The 17,404-nt window shown below is 38.4% G+C and overlaps 1 protein-coding gene across 3 annotated transcripts in view; it reads right to left on the reverse strand.

Moving 5' to 3' along the window:
• PLEKHA5 (pleckstrin homology domain containing A5) overlaps window positions 1-17,404 on the reverse strand; it is a 243,062-nt gene that overhangs the window by 65,072 nt on the left and 160,586 nt on the right. For 2 of the 3 annotated variants that reach the window (XM_007454605.1, XM_007454604.1), the window contains exons 8-11: window positions 13,888-13,988; window positions 10,728-10,843; window positions 6,018-6,485; window positions 551-1,016 (exon numbers count right to left, since the gene is read on the reverse strand). In XM_007454605.1, the coding sequence (XP_007454667.1) occupies window positions 551-1,016; window positions 6,018-6,485; window positions 10,728-10,843; window positions 13,888-13,988 (1,151 nt within the window). Of the gene's footprint in view, window positions 1-550; window positions 1,017-6,017; window positions 6,486-10,418; window positions 10,437-10,727; window positions 10,844-13,887; window positions 13,989-17,404 lie in introns of all 3 variants that reach the window. The other variant, XM_007454603.1, reaches the window with a different exon arrangement.

The following is a 17,404-nucleotide window of genomic DNA, read 5'->3' on the forward strand; positions in this document are numbered from 1 at the left end:
CGCAGGCTCAGTAGCTGTGGCGCACGGGCTTAGTTGCTCTGCAGCACGTGGGATCTTCCTCGACCAGTGCTAGAACCTGGGTCGCCTTCACTGGCAGGTGGATTCTTAACCACTGCGCCACCAGGGAAGTCCTGAGGTTAGCACTTTTATCTTAGCAAAGAACATGAAGGGCCTGACACAAGACTGAAGGGATGCTAGAAGAGGGTGGGCGTAGAATTTGAGTGTATGAAGGGCCAATCAAAATATGTGTGGTCTTAACCTACAGAGAAAGCTGATGAGACATGCTATCAAGCAGGGAAGAATACATAATGCATCTGTTCCAAAGAGCTGCTCCTGAGAGATGAAGCACTGCAAGCTTAGGTTTTCTGCATGAGACTCTGACACTGCAGAATACTCTTCCTTAATTTTTAAAACAAAAAAAGAGCTGGCCTTGCCTACCTTCTCCCCATATTTTTGTCTCTCCCATTCAGAGAGAGAGAGAGACATGTACTAGAAGTAAAACGCAGCATCCCTGGAGGAGCAGTGAACCCTGGATGAGCAGACGTCTTACCTTGGGGTGATGGGCCCGGTGCCTGCGGTCTATCGTCACATCTCCCCTCTGAATTGGTGAAGACACTTCTGATCTGTAGGTTCGCTGAGGGGAGTAGCCCTGATAAGCAGCTATGGAGCCGTGGGAAGGTGATGTGGGGATGGAGTGCATTGTCTGGTCAGAAATATTAACCATGGTTTTAGGACTGGTCAGGGTGCCATGGCGAGGGAGGGTGCCCTGCTTGTTATAAAACTGACGCTGCTGCCACTCATAAAGCTGCCACATGGTGTCGTCTCTCATGGATCTCCGCTTCTCTTCGGCCGCAGGCCCAGCTGTCTTGTCGTGAATGGAAGGAGTTACGCTGCAGATACTTTCCGGCCGGGTCTTGCTGTTTCTTGGGAGTGTTCTATAGCCTTCAGGGTAGCGGGCCACGATATGGGCTCTGTGGCTTGGCATATTTCTTGGTAATGTTTGGTAAGAGATTACTCTGAAATAAAAGAACAATTGGAACGTAAAAATGAAGGAGAGTTGTTTCCCAGATTCTAAATTAGAGCAAAATTCTTTTTTCCTCTTGGTAGGTAAAATATATACTTAGGACTTATTTTTTTTTAAGACCAGAATATTATACAGGGTACAAGTGAATAATGAACAGATTTTAATCTTTTTATGAAATTCAATTCAATGGATTTAATATATTAAGTGAACAGCATCTATGTCACTCACATAAGACTATTAGTTCCACACAAGGTACAAGTTTTATTGCAAGAAAGAAGAGTATTAAACTTTTTTCAGAAATAAGAATGTTCAAGATCTCATCTCAAGTCTGTCCTCATATCTTATTTGATTTTATATAAATAAACTCCTAGAATCTCATCTTCACACATCTCACCAGAATAGTTAAATAGGGTTTCTGCGTGTGGATGGAACACTAGAGTTTTTGAGTTGTGCCTAAGAGTGTGAAGACAGGAAATGAAGGACTGCAGGTGGTGATGCTCTATTGTACCATGGCCTTCTGAGAGCATGACTGTTTACGGGAAGAAGTACATCAATCAGTACATTTGTGGCTTGAAGGAATAATTTCCCTTGATAACTTTTCTTAATTTGAGAAATAAAAATGACTTGAAGCCAAAGCTCAAAATTTAATTATTTAAAGACAAAATACTTCCAATATAATATTTCATATACAAAACTGCAAATCTCTGGAATTTTACAATGTTTTAATATTAGTGAACTTCATTATTAGTCAAGTGGGAAAAAGCAGTTGATCAAAAACCAGGAGGGCCAAGCTTTCATTCTTGCTTTCCCACTAAGTGCAGAGACCTTAGAAAAGTTACACCTCTGGGACTGAGAGAATGTTCAAGTGTGTGTGTGGCCAAGAGATCATACTCCTTTTAATACTTGGGGTTATTAACTTTCTATTTTAAAATTTGTGCCAAAAGTATGAAAATTATTTTTTAAAAAACTTTACTATTCTATTGCAATGATATACTTAAAGATAAAAAGATGCCCCTAAATAAGGAAGGGCATAATCTTAAAGTGCTAGAGTCCTTCACATGCTACTGATATCTGGCCAACTGAAACTTTTTGGGATCCGGCTTTCTCATCTAGAAGATGATTTGATCACAGAGTGGTCTTACAACTCTAAAATCCCATGTCTTATATTGGACTTGAAATATTTCCAATTTCTTCAACCATTCCCCTGAACTGAATTTCCTTCATCATGCTGATCATCCCTCAGCTTTTCAATGTCCTGATTTAAAACAGGCTTGCTCAAAATTTATCCCCGTCACCCTCCCTCCCATACCTCCACCCCAAGAACCACTACACAGGGGCCAACCATCTGATGACTTTTGGGCTGAAGTGAGGGAGAAAAGTACCCAATAATACTCTGATATAAGCAGTAGAAGGAGTTTAATTTTTTGCTGCTTTCTCTTCATGTACATTTCCTAATTTTCCCCTGCTTGGTCTCCCTTCCTATTCCTACCTTCTCTGTTAAGCCAGAAACTGGAAAAAGTCCAGAGCTGGCAACCCCACAGCTATGTGCTTAGGAAGCGTGTCAGACAGGGTGAAGATGATTCCATCCAAGAAATTCTGCCCTAGCACTCAAGCAACATACTCCAATATACGTTGGTTTATTTGGCCATTCATAAACTCAAGAAATATTATAGAGACCTTGCTGTGCAAGAAGCTCTGGATTAGGCACAGAACTACATCATAGAAGCATATACTGAGAACATAAATAATATTAACTTTATACCCTATTTGGAAATCTGTAAAAAGATCATATATAATTCACATAAAGAGGGGACACACATTTCCCATCTAAAATACATGAAAAACTGCCTGTGGACTAATGTTTAAATTCCAGTTCAGAAAATCTGATCACACAAAACCCAAGCATTCATAACACGTGAGCTGGAACCTGTGGCAGAGATGGATATTGAAGTTGAACACTTATCATGTAATCATTAACAACAGGCTATTTTCCTACCAAGTTTGGCTAATTAGGGATCACAAAGTATAAAAGGCTCTTCTGCCATCGTTCGAACTCCTTTTGGAGAATTTTAATGGAAAATCTGGTTGTCATCAAGTATATTTACTTTGATCCCATATACTTTCTACCATTTTGAGACCTCTTTTTAAAAAAACTACATTCTCCTTCAGTGGTTTTCCCCAAAGAAATTCAAATTAAGCAAAGTGTGATTTACTTTTAAGTGAAAGCTTAAGAAACGAACTTTGTAAGTGCCTTCATCAGGTTTAGTGCTCCATTCATCAGCAGTTGCCTGTCAAACACCATGAAAACCCTGACCTGTGATTCTGCCACGCGGAACAATGGCTTAGGCTCCCAGCATCTGAACGGTGCCCGCTACTCACAAAGAAACTTACAGGCTCTGCTCACAGATGCAGGCATCTACTATATGACTACATATTAAACCTCTATTCTTTCTATCAGAACTTTAGGAATAAAAGCCAGCCTTTCATAAAGTTTCACAAAACGAATTATACCATGTATTACTATCATGCTTCTTCCCACCAATAAAAATTATTTCATTATAAAACCTCGCAACTGTTTTTTAAGCATGAAGTTCATATGACAATGTAGATGATCTATTTCAGTGATCCAAACTGGACTCCAGTCAGTGAAGCTGAAGCTGGAGGAGCAACGTGGAGAAAACTTTAGCTCAAAATAACCTAAGACTAGCCTTCAGAAGCTACTGAAGGTCTGCAGTCAAAATAAAGAGGCTTTATGTGTGTTAATTATACCCAACCAAGGGCTTTAACAAGTGCTTGAAAACTAATACTTATGCTCAACAATTAAAAAAAATTAACTTCCAGATACTGAACCCCTTTAACTATACCCATTCAACCTTAAGAAAGTATGATTTTATTTGAGGAAAAGAGCTTCTATTGAGAAGTGACATTTAATTTGCTGGGTAGAGATGCAGCAAATCTTCTGGCCGGGATTTTTATTATTGTTTCCCTGAAAACAATTACCTTTATAAGTACTTTCAAACATCCTTTCTTCCCCCCCCACCGCCCAGAACTACCTCTGGCTTTTCTTCTAATCAAATTTTATTTTTGAAACAGCAACTGTTTCTCACAATTTGTCCCTTGAGAAAATTAGAAAAGTGGCACTGAGGGTGAAGGAGAAGAAAACGGAAGTGAGCAACTGAATCACGGGAGTCGGGGTTTGCGGCCCTGCCTGGCTGAGCTGCACTCCTGAGACAAGAGACTGGCAGACAGCCACCCAGACCGGAAGGACATTCCACTATTACGAAAGTTCATCTCCTTTTAACCAAAACATTAGTAACTCGTTGCTTTCTGGTTTCCTACTATCGAGAGGTAAGAGTTACAGTAAGTCTTCAGTTAATTTTACTATGTTAGTTCATTAAAGTACGTTATAAATCTTGCATCACCAGCTTCCCACCTAACAACACAACACAACACTTTCTCTCATCCACAATCACCTGCTTTTCCTCCGTTTCCTCTAGCCCTTATTTTTGGTCTCCTTTGCAGGCCCACCATCCTTTTTTTCCCCTTTAAATGTAAATGTTCTTTCTGATTTTCATCCTTACCTTTAAGTATATCTGATATAATGATGACACCCCAAACCTTATTCAAATCCAGATCTCTCTCTGGAGATACAGACTGCAGACACTTCAGATCTAACCTGTCCAATCACTCATTACCTTCTCTCTTCCCAAACCTTCTCTATGCAGTGAAAGGCACCGGACAAAGCTTGATGACCAGACCAAAAAGCAGGGCGTCATTCTTGATTTCCCCCAGCTGCTCAAATTAGACTTGAGTGAGACCAGTTTGCAATCAAGCACATCCAAGCACCCAACTAGCCTTGTCAACTATATCGTGAATACATCCCCTTCCTCTCCTCATTTCACTCATTCCAATAGTTTCTGAACTTTCTCCAATTCATTCTCCAGATTCTGCAGCAGGGATGATACTGCTGAAACACCAATCTGCATACATCTCCTCTGGCTTCTCTCTCCAGCCTCGCTTCCCATCCATCATCACAGCAGTTGTGCCTAAGCCAGACTCACGTCTTCAGAGTCCTTTCCCAGCTCTATCAGTTTTGCATATGTAAACCAAGATAAGCATACCATCCTTCATATCTTGCCCCATATTTCACTTCCTCCAAAGAGGTTTTCCTAAACCCTTAGGCTGTGTTGGTTGTCCCTGAAACATCTTCCTACAGCATCCTGTTCTTCCATCACTGTATTTGTCACTATATACTGTACCTGTTTGTTTAACTTTCTCCTCTACTGGACTAAGAACCTTTGTGAGAAATCTGGACTATATCTTTTCAGTATTTCACTTTCTGGCCCCATGATTACCATAGAGTAGTCATACTAATAAGTATATGAAAGAACAAATGTGTACATGAATGAATAAACGCTTAGATGAATAAATATAATACTTAGCCATGTGCATTATAAGTTTAAGAAAGTCAAGGAATGAGACTGAGAACTAGAGAGCCTAAGTCTTTCTGGTCTCCAGGTTACATGTCTCAGGAGAGCTTTGTATTACATCAAGCTGCAGAAGCTACTAGTGGAAAACAGCAGGGCAGTGGGGAGAGTGAAGACAAGTTCTCACTCTGTGTGTGTGTGTGTGTGTGTGTGTGTGTGTGTGTGTGTGTACGCATGCACGCACGTGTGCATGTAGAGGGGTAAGGCTAGGTCTTGCGACTTTCCTCATCCCAAACAAACATGATCTGTACCCACAGCCTATGCCTTCTCTTGTGCTGGGCCAGGGAGGATGACTCCTTGCTATTAGTAAAGTTGGGTGACAGAACACTGAGAGGCAGAGAAAAAACACTGATATCTGATTACCATCAAAAAAAGATGAGTAATGAAGCTGTAATATCTCAAACGCAATTTGAACTTAATACTTTGAATTGGTATCTCAGAAATCAGTCTCCCACCAACATAACAGGAAAGAAACCTGGGTTCACAACACATAACAAGACACTTACCCCCTGGTTTCTTCTTCATGACCTCTCCCCTTCTGGATTTTAATCCACTGTTCCAGCTGTTGCATTGAATTCGTTCTCTGTATGACTCGATCAGCCTCTGTGTGTAAGGGCCCTGTATTTGGGTGACTTCCACCTCTAAGGTCTGCCAGGCCAACATTGACCGTTTTGTTCTCTGAACTATTCACATTGACTGGCCTGTAGTGTCCAGTCTGACCCGGGCATGTTGACCCGCTCTCATATTCAGACGACAGAGAATTCAATTTTACACTATTAATTTTTGTTAAAGGTCTATCTTGGCCATCCTTCTGAAATCCATATCTTTCAGCTTCTAATGCCTTTTTTTCTTCATTTTTGCTCATTTCCTTGTTTTTCTGGTTATTTTGGACCTCTGGTTTAATTAGCACTCTATGGTTGGGAAAGTTATTGATTTCTTTAGTTGGTGCATTCTCAGATGTAATCTTATCCACTCTGAAATCAGAGAAGAAAGCCAGAGTAAATCAGATGAAGTAATGCACATGTTATTTCTGGGATTAAATCTAGGAAAAACATAAAATTACCTTCGACTTCACAAAAAACAAAAACAAAAACCCCGAAATGGTCACAGAGAAGTCTGCACAAATCCCCAGTATTGTAGTATGAGAATTCAAGTACGACACCAGAATGTATAAATAGAAAGGGGAACAAAATTAAACCTAAAATATACAGCGTATAAAGCACTAGAGGAAAAAAAGTGATGAGTGTCCCCACCATTAGAAATCTGGAAAGAAAGCAAATAAGATTGCCCTTTGACAGCGAAACCACAAAAATCCACACTTAACAGACCACAGTAACTAGTCATTTGAAATAACATGGTTTCCAGCCAGGAGGGTTAACTCACCAGGAAACAAACATGACTCTGGTTTGTGGCAATGGAAATTACAATCTGATGCTATCAAAGATCTGAACCCTATGACTGATTAACTCTCTGTGTCTGTGTTCAAGAGGACCTGAGTTTCAGGTAAGAGCTCTTGGAGCCAGACTGCATGTGCTCAGCTGACAGCTCTACCTCTTAGTAGCTGCGTTTTGGGCAAGGTGCAGAAACTGACCAAGCCCCAATCTTCTCTGTGGTGAATGGGGAAAATTGTAGCACCAAGGAGACAAGATTGTTGTGAGGACGAGATGAGTAAATCAGTGGCTGCCACAGACTTTATTACCACTACCATTCCATCTCATCAAGCAATTGTGGATTAGAATCTGGCATCTCGTGCCCACATCACCGCAGGAAGAATGGGCTGCTCAGCAGTATGTGCCTGGGCCAGTGGGCAGTTTTACTGCTCACCATGCCAGCTGCTATATCTGGGTCTTGTTGATGAGAATCAGCTTTCCTGAGACCAATCACTTCCAGGATCTGACAAGACCAAGCTGAGTGTCTGAACCTGCACAAAATGGCCAAGATCATACCACACCAGGGAGGCCCCTCTCGGGAACTGGCCAACCTTGCACATTTCAATACATAATAATGCTCCTATTGGATCCTAAGTGTGCTATTGCTGCCAGTTTCAGTGATGTGTAGAAAATACATAATCTATACATATCCTATACAGCTATACAGAGATAGCTAGTTAGGAATACAATCAGTGAGAAAAAATAAAAGGAAATGTGACTATTTCCTTTGGAGTACAGTTATGGACTAACCATATATTTATGTTAGATAAAACTCATAGCTTCCAGATTGGAAGGAATATCAGACACTGTTAAAGTTTACTAAGATATGCTATAAAGCTTCTTTCCCTTCAAAGATAAAAGTCAGAGAAGATCTATACTAAAAGCACATTTATCCGTGCTAAATTCAGGGGTGAGGAGGATTTTTTAACATTGAATATCAAATATCTGAAAAGGCTTTTTAAAATTAGTTACCTCTAGTCTACCAAAAGCTATTATTTTAAATTAGAACTGCAATGACTTTTTCCTCAATTTTTTTCTCAAAGATTTAAGAGATGCAATCAAAAAAGACACATGCTGACTTTTCTCTAAGTGGAACCAAAACTGATTCAGAAATGTATGCTAAGATAACATAAATAATGTAAAACTTGTGATCCAATTTTAAAAAGTGACATTTAAGTTACTGCAGAAAATACATGTAAATATAGAAAATGAAAATAATGGGCCCAGAGCTGGAAATTATTCAGAGAATGTATATTATGCTTAGATTTTTTAATGCCATCAAGGTTCTGCACACTCGGGGACAATGACATTGTAGTTCATAGGTTAAATACTTTATAAATTTAGAAGAAATGAACTATCTAGTTAAAAACTGGATGTTCTATCTCTTAGGTGATATGCCGTGATAAACATTTGTAAGTATTCTGGCCATACGGGAAAAAGAGCCCAATACCTTAAAAGCAAGTAAACAAAATCTCCCCATCTTATGAAATGAAATAGCATAGTAATTAGGTACCTTCATATTGAATGATTAAGACTACCAGGGCAGAATAAAAATGCGAAGAGCTAGAAGTAGAATAAAGGACATAATTTCTAGAGGATAATGGCGACTGTCACCAGGTTGGGCCATTAGGTCTTATTCAACAATTCCAGGCTAATAGGGCAAATTATATCAACACAACTGGCTAAAAATTGCTGTGGGCACATAATCAACGAATAGTTGTCACAGTCAAAACAAAATATTGAATATCATCTTTATCACCATAAATTATGAGTAATTATTAGTTTTTAGAGTGGAAAATACAAGAAAAGAAAATGGTAGTTGAAATTCTGGGATAAGTGAACACACAATACTGAAATTACCTGGCAATCATATATCTTAATTATTATATTGATTTCTGTATTCTAAACAATTCCCTGAAAATTCTACTCTTAAGTTAATATTATCTTAAGATTTTCAATGAATTTTTTCACCTACAAATTTTCTCTAGCTGTCAATCATAATCACCTCAATTTTACCTCCATTCAGGTCATTTTTACACATGGAATTCCGAAAGCAGATTTTCCTATTAGCTCTCAACCCAGAAAATGTATACGGTTGAGGTGGTTACTCTTTTTTTTTTTTAATTAATTAATTTATTTATCTTTGGCTGCATTGGGTCTTCGTTGTTGAGCACAGGCTTTCTCTAGTTGCAGCGAGCGGGGGCTACTCTTTGTTGCAGTGCGCCGGCTTCTCATTGTAGTGGCTTCTCTTGTTGCGGAGCATGGGCTCTAGGCACGTGGGCTTCAGTAGTTGTGGCTTGTGGGCTCAGTAGTTGTGGCTCATGGGCTTCAGTAGTTGCGGTGCACGGGCTCTAAAGCACAGGCTCAGTAGTTGTGCCGAGCGGGGGTTACTCTTCGCTGCAGCGTGTGGGCTTCTCACTGCAGTGGCTTCTCTTGTTGCGGAGCACGGGCTCTAGGAGCGTGGACTTTAGTAGTTGTGGCTCACGGACTTCAGTAGTTATGGTGCACGGGTTTAGTTGCTCCGTGGCATGTGGGATCTTCCCAGACCAGGGCTCGAACCCATGTCCCTTGCATTGGCAGGCGGGTTCTCAACCACTGCGCCACCAGGGAAGCCCCGAGGTGATTACTCTTAAAAATAGGTGTCCCAGAGTTCAACCCTGGACCTTCTTTCCTTTTTTTCTCCATACTTTTCCCTAGCTCTAATTACTAGTGATTAGTTAACTTGGAATAGATACTTTAAAAAATAAACACAAATTTACTTATATAGCATCAACTTGAGTCTTTTAACCAACACAGTCAAAAGACTTTAACAGGTACACTTAAAAAAAAAAAAAAAAAAGATTTACAATGTAACAATCATATAATTTCCTGAGAAGAAAGATCAAATTTGCAAGTTAGTGATCTTCCTTATATGAGATATGCGCTCAATTGTTGCTGACTGGAAGAAAAATTTAACTGTATCATAGATCTTTCTTCAAATTATAGGAATATATAACAAAAATGTTGTAAGCCCATTATTCAGCTATTTACATATTTTAGAAACAGATTTCCTCTCACTAGTTCTTAATATAGTCAAATATTAAAATGATTCATATGTTAAAGCAGGGGAAAAAAATCACACTTAGATCAATTTTAACAGTACATATTTATATTACCGAAGAATCTAAGCCCTGGAGTTTTAAAATAAAGAAGGTAGAATTCATCAAGAAGTAGATATATTTAGAAAGAATCTAAATGCTTGATGAACTATTTTCTGGAGACATTCATCATAAAACAATCAGAATTAACCCAGAAATGCCAAAGAAATGAAACTCATCAAAAAATTTTATTTTAATTTATTAAACTTGGAAAAACATACAACAGAATATAAAAACACAATGAAATTAACTTCATGAATATAAATTCCCTTCTAAGATTCAGAACCTTAAAAAACACTGTCTTGTGTACTTTTAAGATAGCAATTGAAAATGTACTTACCGAAAATTAAATGTAATTCTGTAAGAAGAAAGAACATTCAGTTGGAATGTTAGGATTCTGGATTCACCTCAGTACACTGATAGGTGAAAATGAATAAAGAGGGAAGGTGGAATAAAAATGCAGGTGGTATTTCAAACTAACTAAAGGTGTATTAGTTAAAATAAAACATGAATTAATCCTTGCTTTCTGAGGAAGAAATGGTTTCATATCATGACTACTAAAATGATATGTACTATGATAATGACATACTTGCAAGGCATGGAATAAAATGTAAGTGGAATCATCATTATTTCCCCTACAAGCCTTTACCTTTTCACAGGTTCCGTCTGTACCAGGGCAGCATCTAACATGGCTTTCATCCACAACTCCATTTCCTTTCCTGTGTCAGTGCAGAAATAATAGGTCCGCATGTTTGGGTGGGCTGCCTGATTGAAAATGGCACGATCATTTTAAATAGAAATATGGTATCTGTAAAAGAAAAAGAAAGAAAGTTCAGTGGCTCTCTACACAGATCATTACTATCCAATTTCAAAGAAAGCAGACTTGCCTTACATACCAATATAGAAATGAGGGACTTAAGAAAAATACAATTCAATATTGAAAAATATATACATATTACAGTTTTTCTCCTAACTATACCATTTTTCTTTTTTCTTAAAAAAAACCCAAGATGTATAGGAGCGGAAGGAGGTAAGAAAGGAAGCACCTGGCCGTCCCTGTTCCATGCACACATCCCTAGCAATTTCCATTTACTACAATTCACATCTTTCTATTCAAGAATGTTCCAGAGCAACCAGCAACACAAGTCATTGAAATGTACATGTCATAGCATTTCCCTCCTGTGTTACCAATTCCTTTAGCCCTTAAAAGGTGCTGCTGTTTAACGCATTTTGACTAATCCTTACAGACATCTATACACAAACATAAAAGATTTATAAATGACCCAAAATGGCACTGCCCTTTAGCTTTTCTTCTCAAGTTTCAGAGTTAAAATGTAAATACACTGGGTTTGAGGCCTATATAACTGGTAAGTAGGTTTCTTTCTTTATGGTGGCAATCTGCCTCTATCCAGAGACACAGAAAACAACACAAAGAAGGCGCTGCTGAGGGATAGCTACCCAAGTTCAAGCACTGAGTGCTCAGCTTAGCCCTGGGCCTGCAGCCAAAGATGGACAGCAGCAGTAGCTACATCAGAGCAGAAAACAAAGCCAGATTAACACAACATGGTTAAATCGACTAGACTTCAATAAAATTTCTTTAAAAAAGAAGGGGGAAAAAAAAAGAAAGAAAACAAAGGCCAGGGCGGGGAATTCTGTGGGGGGAACCATTCTTAATTTCCATTTAAGAATGCCTGTGACAGCTCCCTGGTAGACACTGAAGGACAAGGAAAAAGAAACAAAAGCTATTTCAGCATAGAATGAGGCAGAAGGAAGGGCACTAAGCACAGAGTTAGTCTAAAGAGACAAGAGGAGTAAATCTGGAGTCACACACTTCACTCAGAGATCTTGACTATCTGCTTTACCTACAATGTCAAATTAGCTGCTTCAGAATCTTTTTCAGAATCAGGATATAAATAAATTCAATCAACACAGTGAGCAAATTAACTTACAGAACCAACAAATCTCACTTGACCACGTAAGGGATGTAACACTATCTACGGAAACCACACGAAAGAAACAGCTCAAATGCCACCACTTGTTAAAATGATTAAAACCACCACCAAGAGTCACTGGACTGGTTGAGTGGGGTTTTGGAGAAATGGATGAAGACCACTGCCCCTATCTGTGATCAACAGAAGGAACACTGGGCTGGTGCTCAGAAGACCCAGGTGTAGCCAGGACTGAAGGCATTAACATACCACACCCAAGCTTGTGATCCGCCAAATGGGAATATTTACAAGATGATGGCAAAGTTCCCAATTTAGCTTTCAGTTCCACAGTTCTGTTCAACAATTGTCTATAGTTTCTACTTACCACTGTGAAAGCAGCAGCATCAGTGCCAACGGACTTAGTAGTAAAAGTGGCTCATAAATTCAGAGAAAACAACATGGCAGAGAAGAGAATTTGAAATAGAAATCATTATCCTTGTTATAGATAAAATACAATCAAAATTAAACCAAATAATTACAGAGACAATATACTTAACACGCATGGTCACTTTTACTGCTATTTTAACATTCTATTTATTTACATATTTTAAAAAATCTATGTTGTTTTAGAGTTTAAGAACCCAGCAAAATGTCCTATGACTAGTACAAATTCAATAAACATTTGACAAGTTGATGAGCAAACAAAACAATTTAAACCTGTGCCCAAATAACAGCATTAGTATCACAGAGTTGGGCAATGTACTTTTAAAAAGTTATTACTTTAAGTTATCGGTATTAGAGTTTGCTACAGCATCTTAAAATACTTAATTCCATTTCTCTGGTTCATACTGTTAATAACATTTATTGAAATGGGTAGCGACTGCCCTTGTAGCCACTGGTCTTTGCTCAGATGTTACATTCTCTTTGAGGTCACCCATCACCCTCCCACCACTCTGCCTTTCCCTCTCTTTTCTCCATAGCTAATAATGTAACACATTAATTGGCAAAAGTTGTAAATCAGCTGCAGTCCTGAGTATTCTTTAAAAGTGGACGGGAATTAAAAATTGAATCAATTTTATAACGGTGCAAACATTTTCACTGTTAAATAACAGCATATGTTACCCTTGTATTTCCTCTTTTCCTTAAAATGAAAAATTTAAACTCTTCAGAGTTCTTAATTTAACACTGATTTAAAAAAAAAATAGGTGACTTCTGAAATTTATTTCAGCCATAATCATAAAGCAAAGAATGCAGTATGATCTTTGAAAACAAAAATAACCAACTTAGCATTCAAGTGGCCTCTTACTTGAGGGTGCTCTACAAGCCAGCACATCACAGAGATGGGTGGGTATTGTTACTTAGGGGAGGGAGGCTCAGGTCTGCTTAGATTTAGTAATAGATTTAATGTTTCAACTGCAATATTCTCTCTAAACTATCTGATGTTCATGAAGTACTTAGACCCAAGAATATCTTTGCAAATATCCTATAAAATCATGAATGCACATGTATTATGTTAAATAACACACCACCCTCAAATTTACTATGAAAAAATTCAAACATACCGTAACCTTTCAGGAATAGTACAACGATCACCAGGACACCTACAGCTATATCCATCAATTACTAGCATTTTAACATATTTGGTTTAACTAGAACCATTTGAAAGTAGAGACATAAAAGACCCCTGGCCCCTAAATATTTGAGCACATTTGCTGCCTAATTAAAGGGACACTTCTCCTCGACCCTAAGACCACTATTATGTTTTAAATATAAAAATAACTGTTACTAAAATATCCTTTTGTAATAATCCATGGCCAATATCTACTTTTTAATCAGTGCAAGATTCAAATACAGAATAAAAAAGTATGATTATTTCCTTACCTTAAAAGCATATTTGCGATTGATGTGATCCTCGGAGGTAAGCATAGCTATCTGAAAACTAGGCAACAGTATGCTTCCCAGAATACCCTCTTCTTTCTCATCTAAGAGATAATTGACCATGTGATTAGAATTTTAAATGTTCTCATGAAACAGAATAAATTTTCTTGAAACTTATTTTGACAAAAAAATCAAAAGATTTTCATATATGAATGAAGAATTCATGTATTGTTTAGGTAGTTCTTTGTAAGGTTTTAAAAGAAAATATTAAATAGCAGAGTATATCTACTGCTTTACTTTCAACACGCTTCCCTATCCTAAGCAAATCAGAAATTGGCCCACATGTCAGAAAAAGGTCAATTAGACAGAAAAACAGCATACATTTGTTTGGCATATAGACTGCATGCTACAAAGCCCTTTGACACGTGATTCACTGAAACTACATTAGCATATAAGTGATGACACAGAAAATTTATAAAAGGAACCCACCCACATTGCTGGTAGGATATAAATGTGCAACCATTTTAAAGCTAGGACAAATGCACAGCTCACTTGTCACATCCTTCAAACTTGGCTTAATTTCTCATCAATGAAGCCTTCCTTGACTGCTCTATTTTAAAGTGCTTCCCACCCTGACCCATCCCAGAGCCCTCTCTTCTCCTTCTGGAACTCCACCACTGTCTCCCCTCACCACCACCCCAATTACTGCTGATACACTGTATGTTTTAGTTTTTTATTTATCATCTTTCTCTCTCCACTGGAATGTGAACTCCATGAAGACACTTAGAACAACAGTAGCAGATACTCAAAAATTTTTGAATAAATGATGATACACATAAATACATTATTGTAAACTATGCTATTAAAAATCATATGCTTTTTAAGCATATATCTCTGAAGGGTTGTTTTTAATCAGTCGCTACAATATACAATAAAGTTATGGGAATAAATTACAGGCCTACAAGGCAAGCACATAAAATACACCCAGGAAAAAGATAAAACATTAATCTTGGCACAGTATAGATTCACTTTAACTTCCTGCCTGGGGGCAGAGATATTTATGAAACTTGAAATACATAGTACATTGTTAGAGACCCCAAAGACAAGTTAATAAAGCTGTGCATTAGGCTGATGAACTCACCAATGAGAAAAACCATAAATGAGAAATAATTCTTTTTATTATGCTTGCCATGTTTTTTTATTATTATAAACTTAACGAGGGATTTTATTTATTTTCCCCTCACTTCTAGACTATATGGTGAAACTTCCAAAAGAAAAAAGTCACATTAGAGGTTATTTCTATAGGTTTTCTCATAACAGTGGAACAAAATTTTGCTTTTACTATACTGTACTCATTCAGGTATAGTTCACTAATACAAGAAAGAATGAACAAAAGTGCAGATTTATTCTAAAAGGTAAAAAAAAAAGAGGCAGAGAGCAGACATCAATTATAGAGAACATGATAATTTTCTATAATTGAGTCATATTCTAATTTTAAATCCAATTTTATGCTTATATAAAGCATATAATCAGAAACAGCTTGAAGTCATCTTTATTAAAAGTTCATTTTTTATCAAATAATACCTTCTTCTATGTTGCATAATTGGAAAACTGACTTTCCTAAAGTTATTTCAGAATACGCAGCATCAATAAGCACAGGGTGACTTCACTGGATTATCATGGACTGTTTCCTGGCCAGATTCCAAGCAGCTCTGAGATCTTGGGCAAGTTACCAATGCTGGGCATCTCAGTTTCATATACTACAAAACTGAGGAAAACAAGACTTACCACTAAGGAACTTGTTGTGAGGGTTAAATTATTTAACAGACATAATGAATGCAATAATGCACTCAGTTCATACTAAGTGTTCAGTAACTACTGCCATTATTACATAAAACTGAAGGCATATAAAATCTTCATCTGTCAAATGACTATCCGAAGAGTCCCCTGCTAGATCACTTAAATGTTCCTAATCATGGCTTTCTTTATAGTTCTCTACCTAGGTTACTGTCTACCTAGGCAACTGTCTTATTGATATTTTTTTACTGTCTTAACTCTACCTAGGTAACTGTCTTAGTTTCTATCACTCAGAGGGTCTCGTATACTGCCAAGTGAAGGGTAGGAACTGAGTGATGTTTGTAGAAAGAAAGAACTCCTCGCTGGGGACGGAGAGTTGGCCAGGCCTTTCTTAGACTGCACGGCAGCCTAACTTCTCCCTCTGCCCTATCCTACTTCCCTCCGTTCCCCGGCCCAGGTCCTGATACCAAGAACACTCCCCAGTAGGCCTCTTGCACACTGATCTCCATCACAAGGCTCGCTTCCTGAGGAACACAACCTGGGACAGGAACCATAAAAATCTCAACATTTTAGTGGATTCAAGTGACATTTTAGATTCCCCCATTCCTTCTTTCGCTTTAAAGACGTTTGGGAACAAGACAAGAAATACATACAGTCACAGCTGGGTAAGTAACTTACAGACTGGAATGTTGTTACTCATTATCGTTCCTCACCAGAATACTTCGATATTTTGCTAACTGGTCTCTTGGCTTCTAGTTCAAGTGCTATGGTGATTTTTCTAAAATGTACACTTGATCTTGATACTACTTTTTGTATTCAAGACAGGAGTTTAAATTCATTAGAATAACAAACAAATGCCTTTTGTGCCTTGATCTACTTTCTAGCCTTTACTCTTGCTACGTCTTCAGACATAACCTTCATTCCTTAAATCCTATATGTAAATTTTACAAATATGTCATGCTCACTCATGCTTTGTACATGCTAAGTCCTTTGTCAAGATCACCCTTCTTTCCTAATCCCTTCCTTGCACAGGCCTGGTCAACACTCATCAACACAACTGAATACTATAACATTTTTTCTCAGATTCCTTCTGCTAATCTGTGAGTTCCATAAGGAGAGGGGTTTATATTGTTAATTTCTGCATCCTACCGCCTAATAAGATGTCTGGTGCATCAAAAGAGCTCCCTGGGGCTTCCCTGGTGGCGCAGTGGTTGAGAGTCCGCCTGCTGATGCAGGGGACGTGGGTTTGTGCCCTGGGCCGGGAAGATCCCACATGCCACGGAGCGGCTGGGCCTGTGAGCCATGGCCGCTGAGCCTGTGCGTCCGGACCGCGAAAAAAAAAAAAAAAAAAAAAAAAAAGAGCTCCCTGTTAGCTACCACCCTAGTCTAAAGCCATTATCATTTCTACACAGTAACTGCTAACTCTTGTTTCCTTCCTTCCCCTTTATAACTCATTCTCTAACAGCAGCTTGAGTGAGCTTTTTGAAATGTAAATCAAAAGCATATCACTCTTACGCTTAAAAATACACAACTGTTTCCTTATGGTGTATCTTGGGCAGAACCTAAACTCCAACAGAATCCAAGACTGGTGCAATCTCCCATCCATCTCTCTCCCTACTGCTAACCTCCCTGCTTGGTACACTGGTTTCTTTCTGCTCCTTCAACATCCCAAACACTTTCCTACCACAGAGCCTTTGCACTATTGCTACCCACCCCCCCCCCC

The sequence above is a fragment of the Lipotes vexillifer genome, unplaced genomic scaffold (assembly GCF_000442215.2).
Source record: "Lipotes vexillifer unplaced genomic scaffold, Lipotes_vexillifer_v1.1 scaffold559, whole genome shotgun sequence".
NCBI classification, from domain to species: Eukaryota; Metazoa; Chordata; class Mammalia; order Artiodactyla; family Lipotidae; genus Lipotes; species Lipotes vexillifer.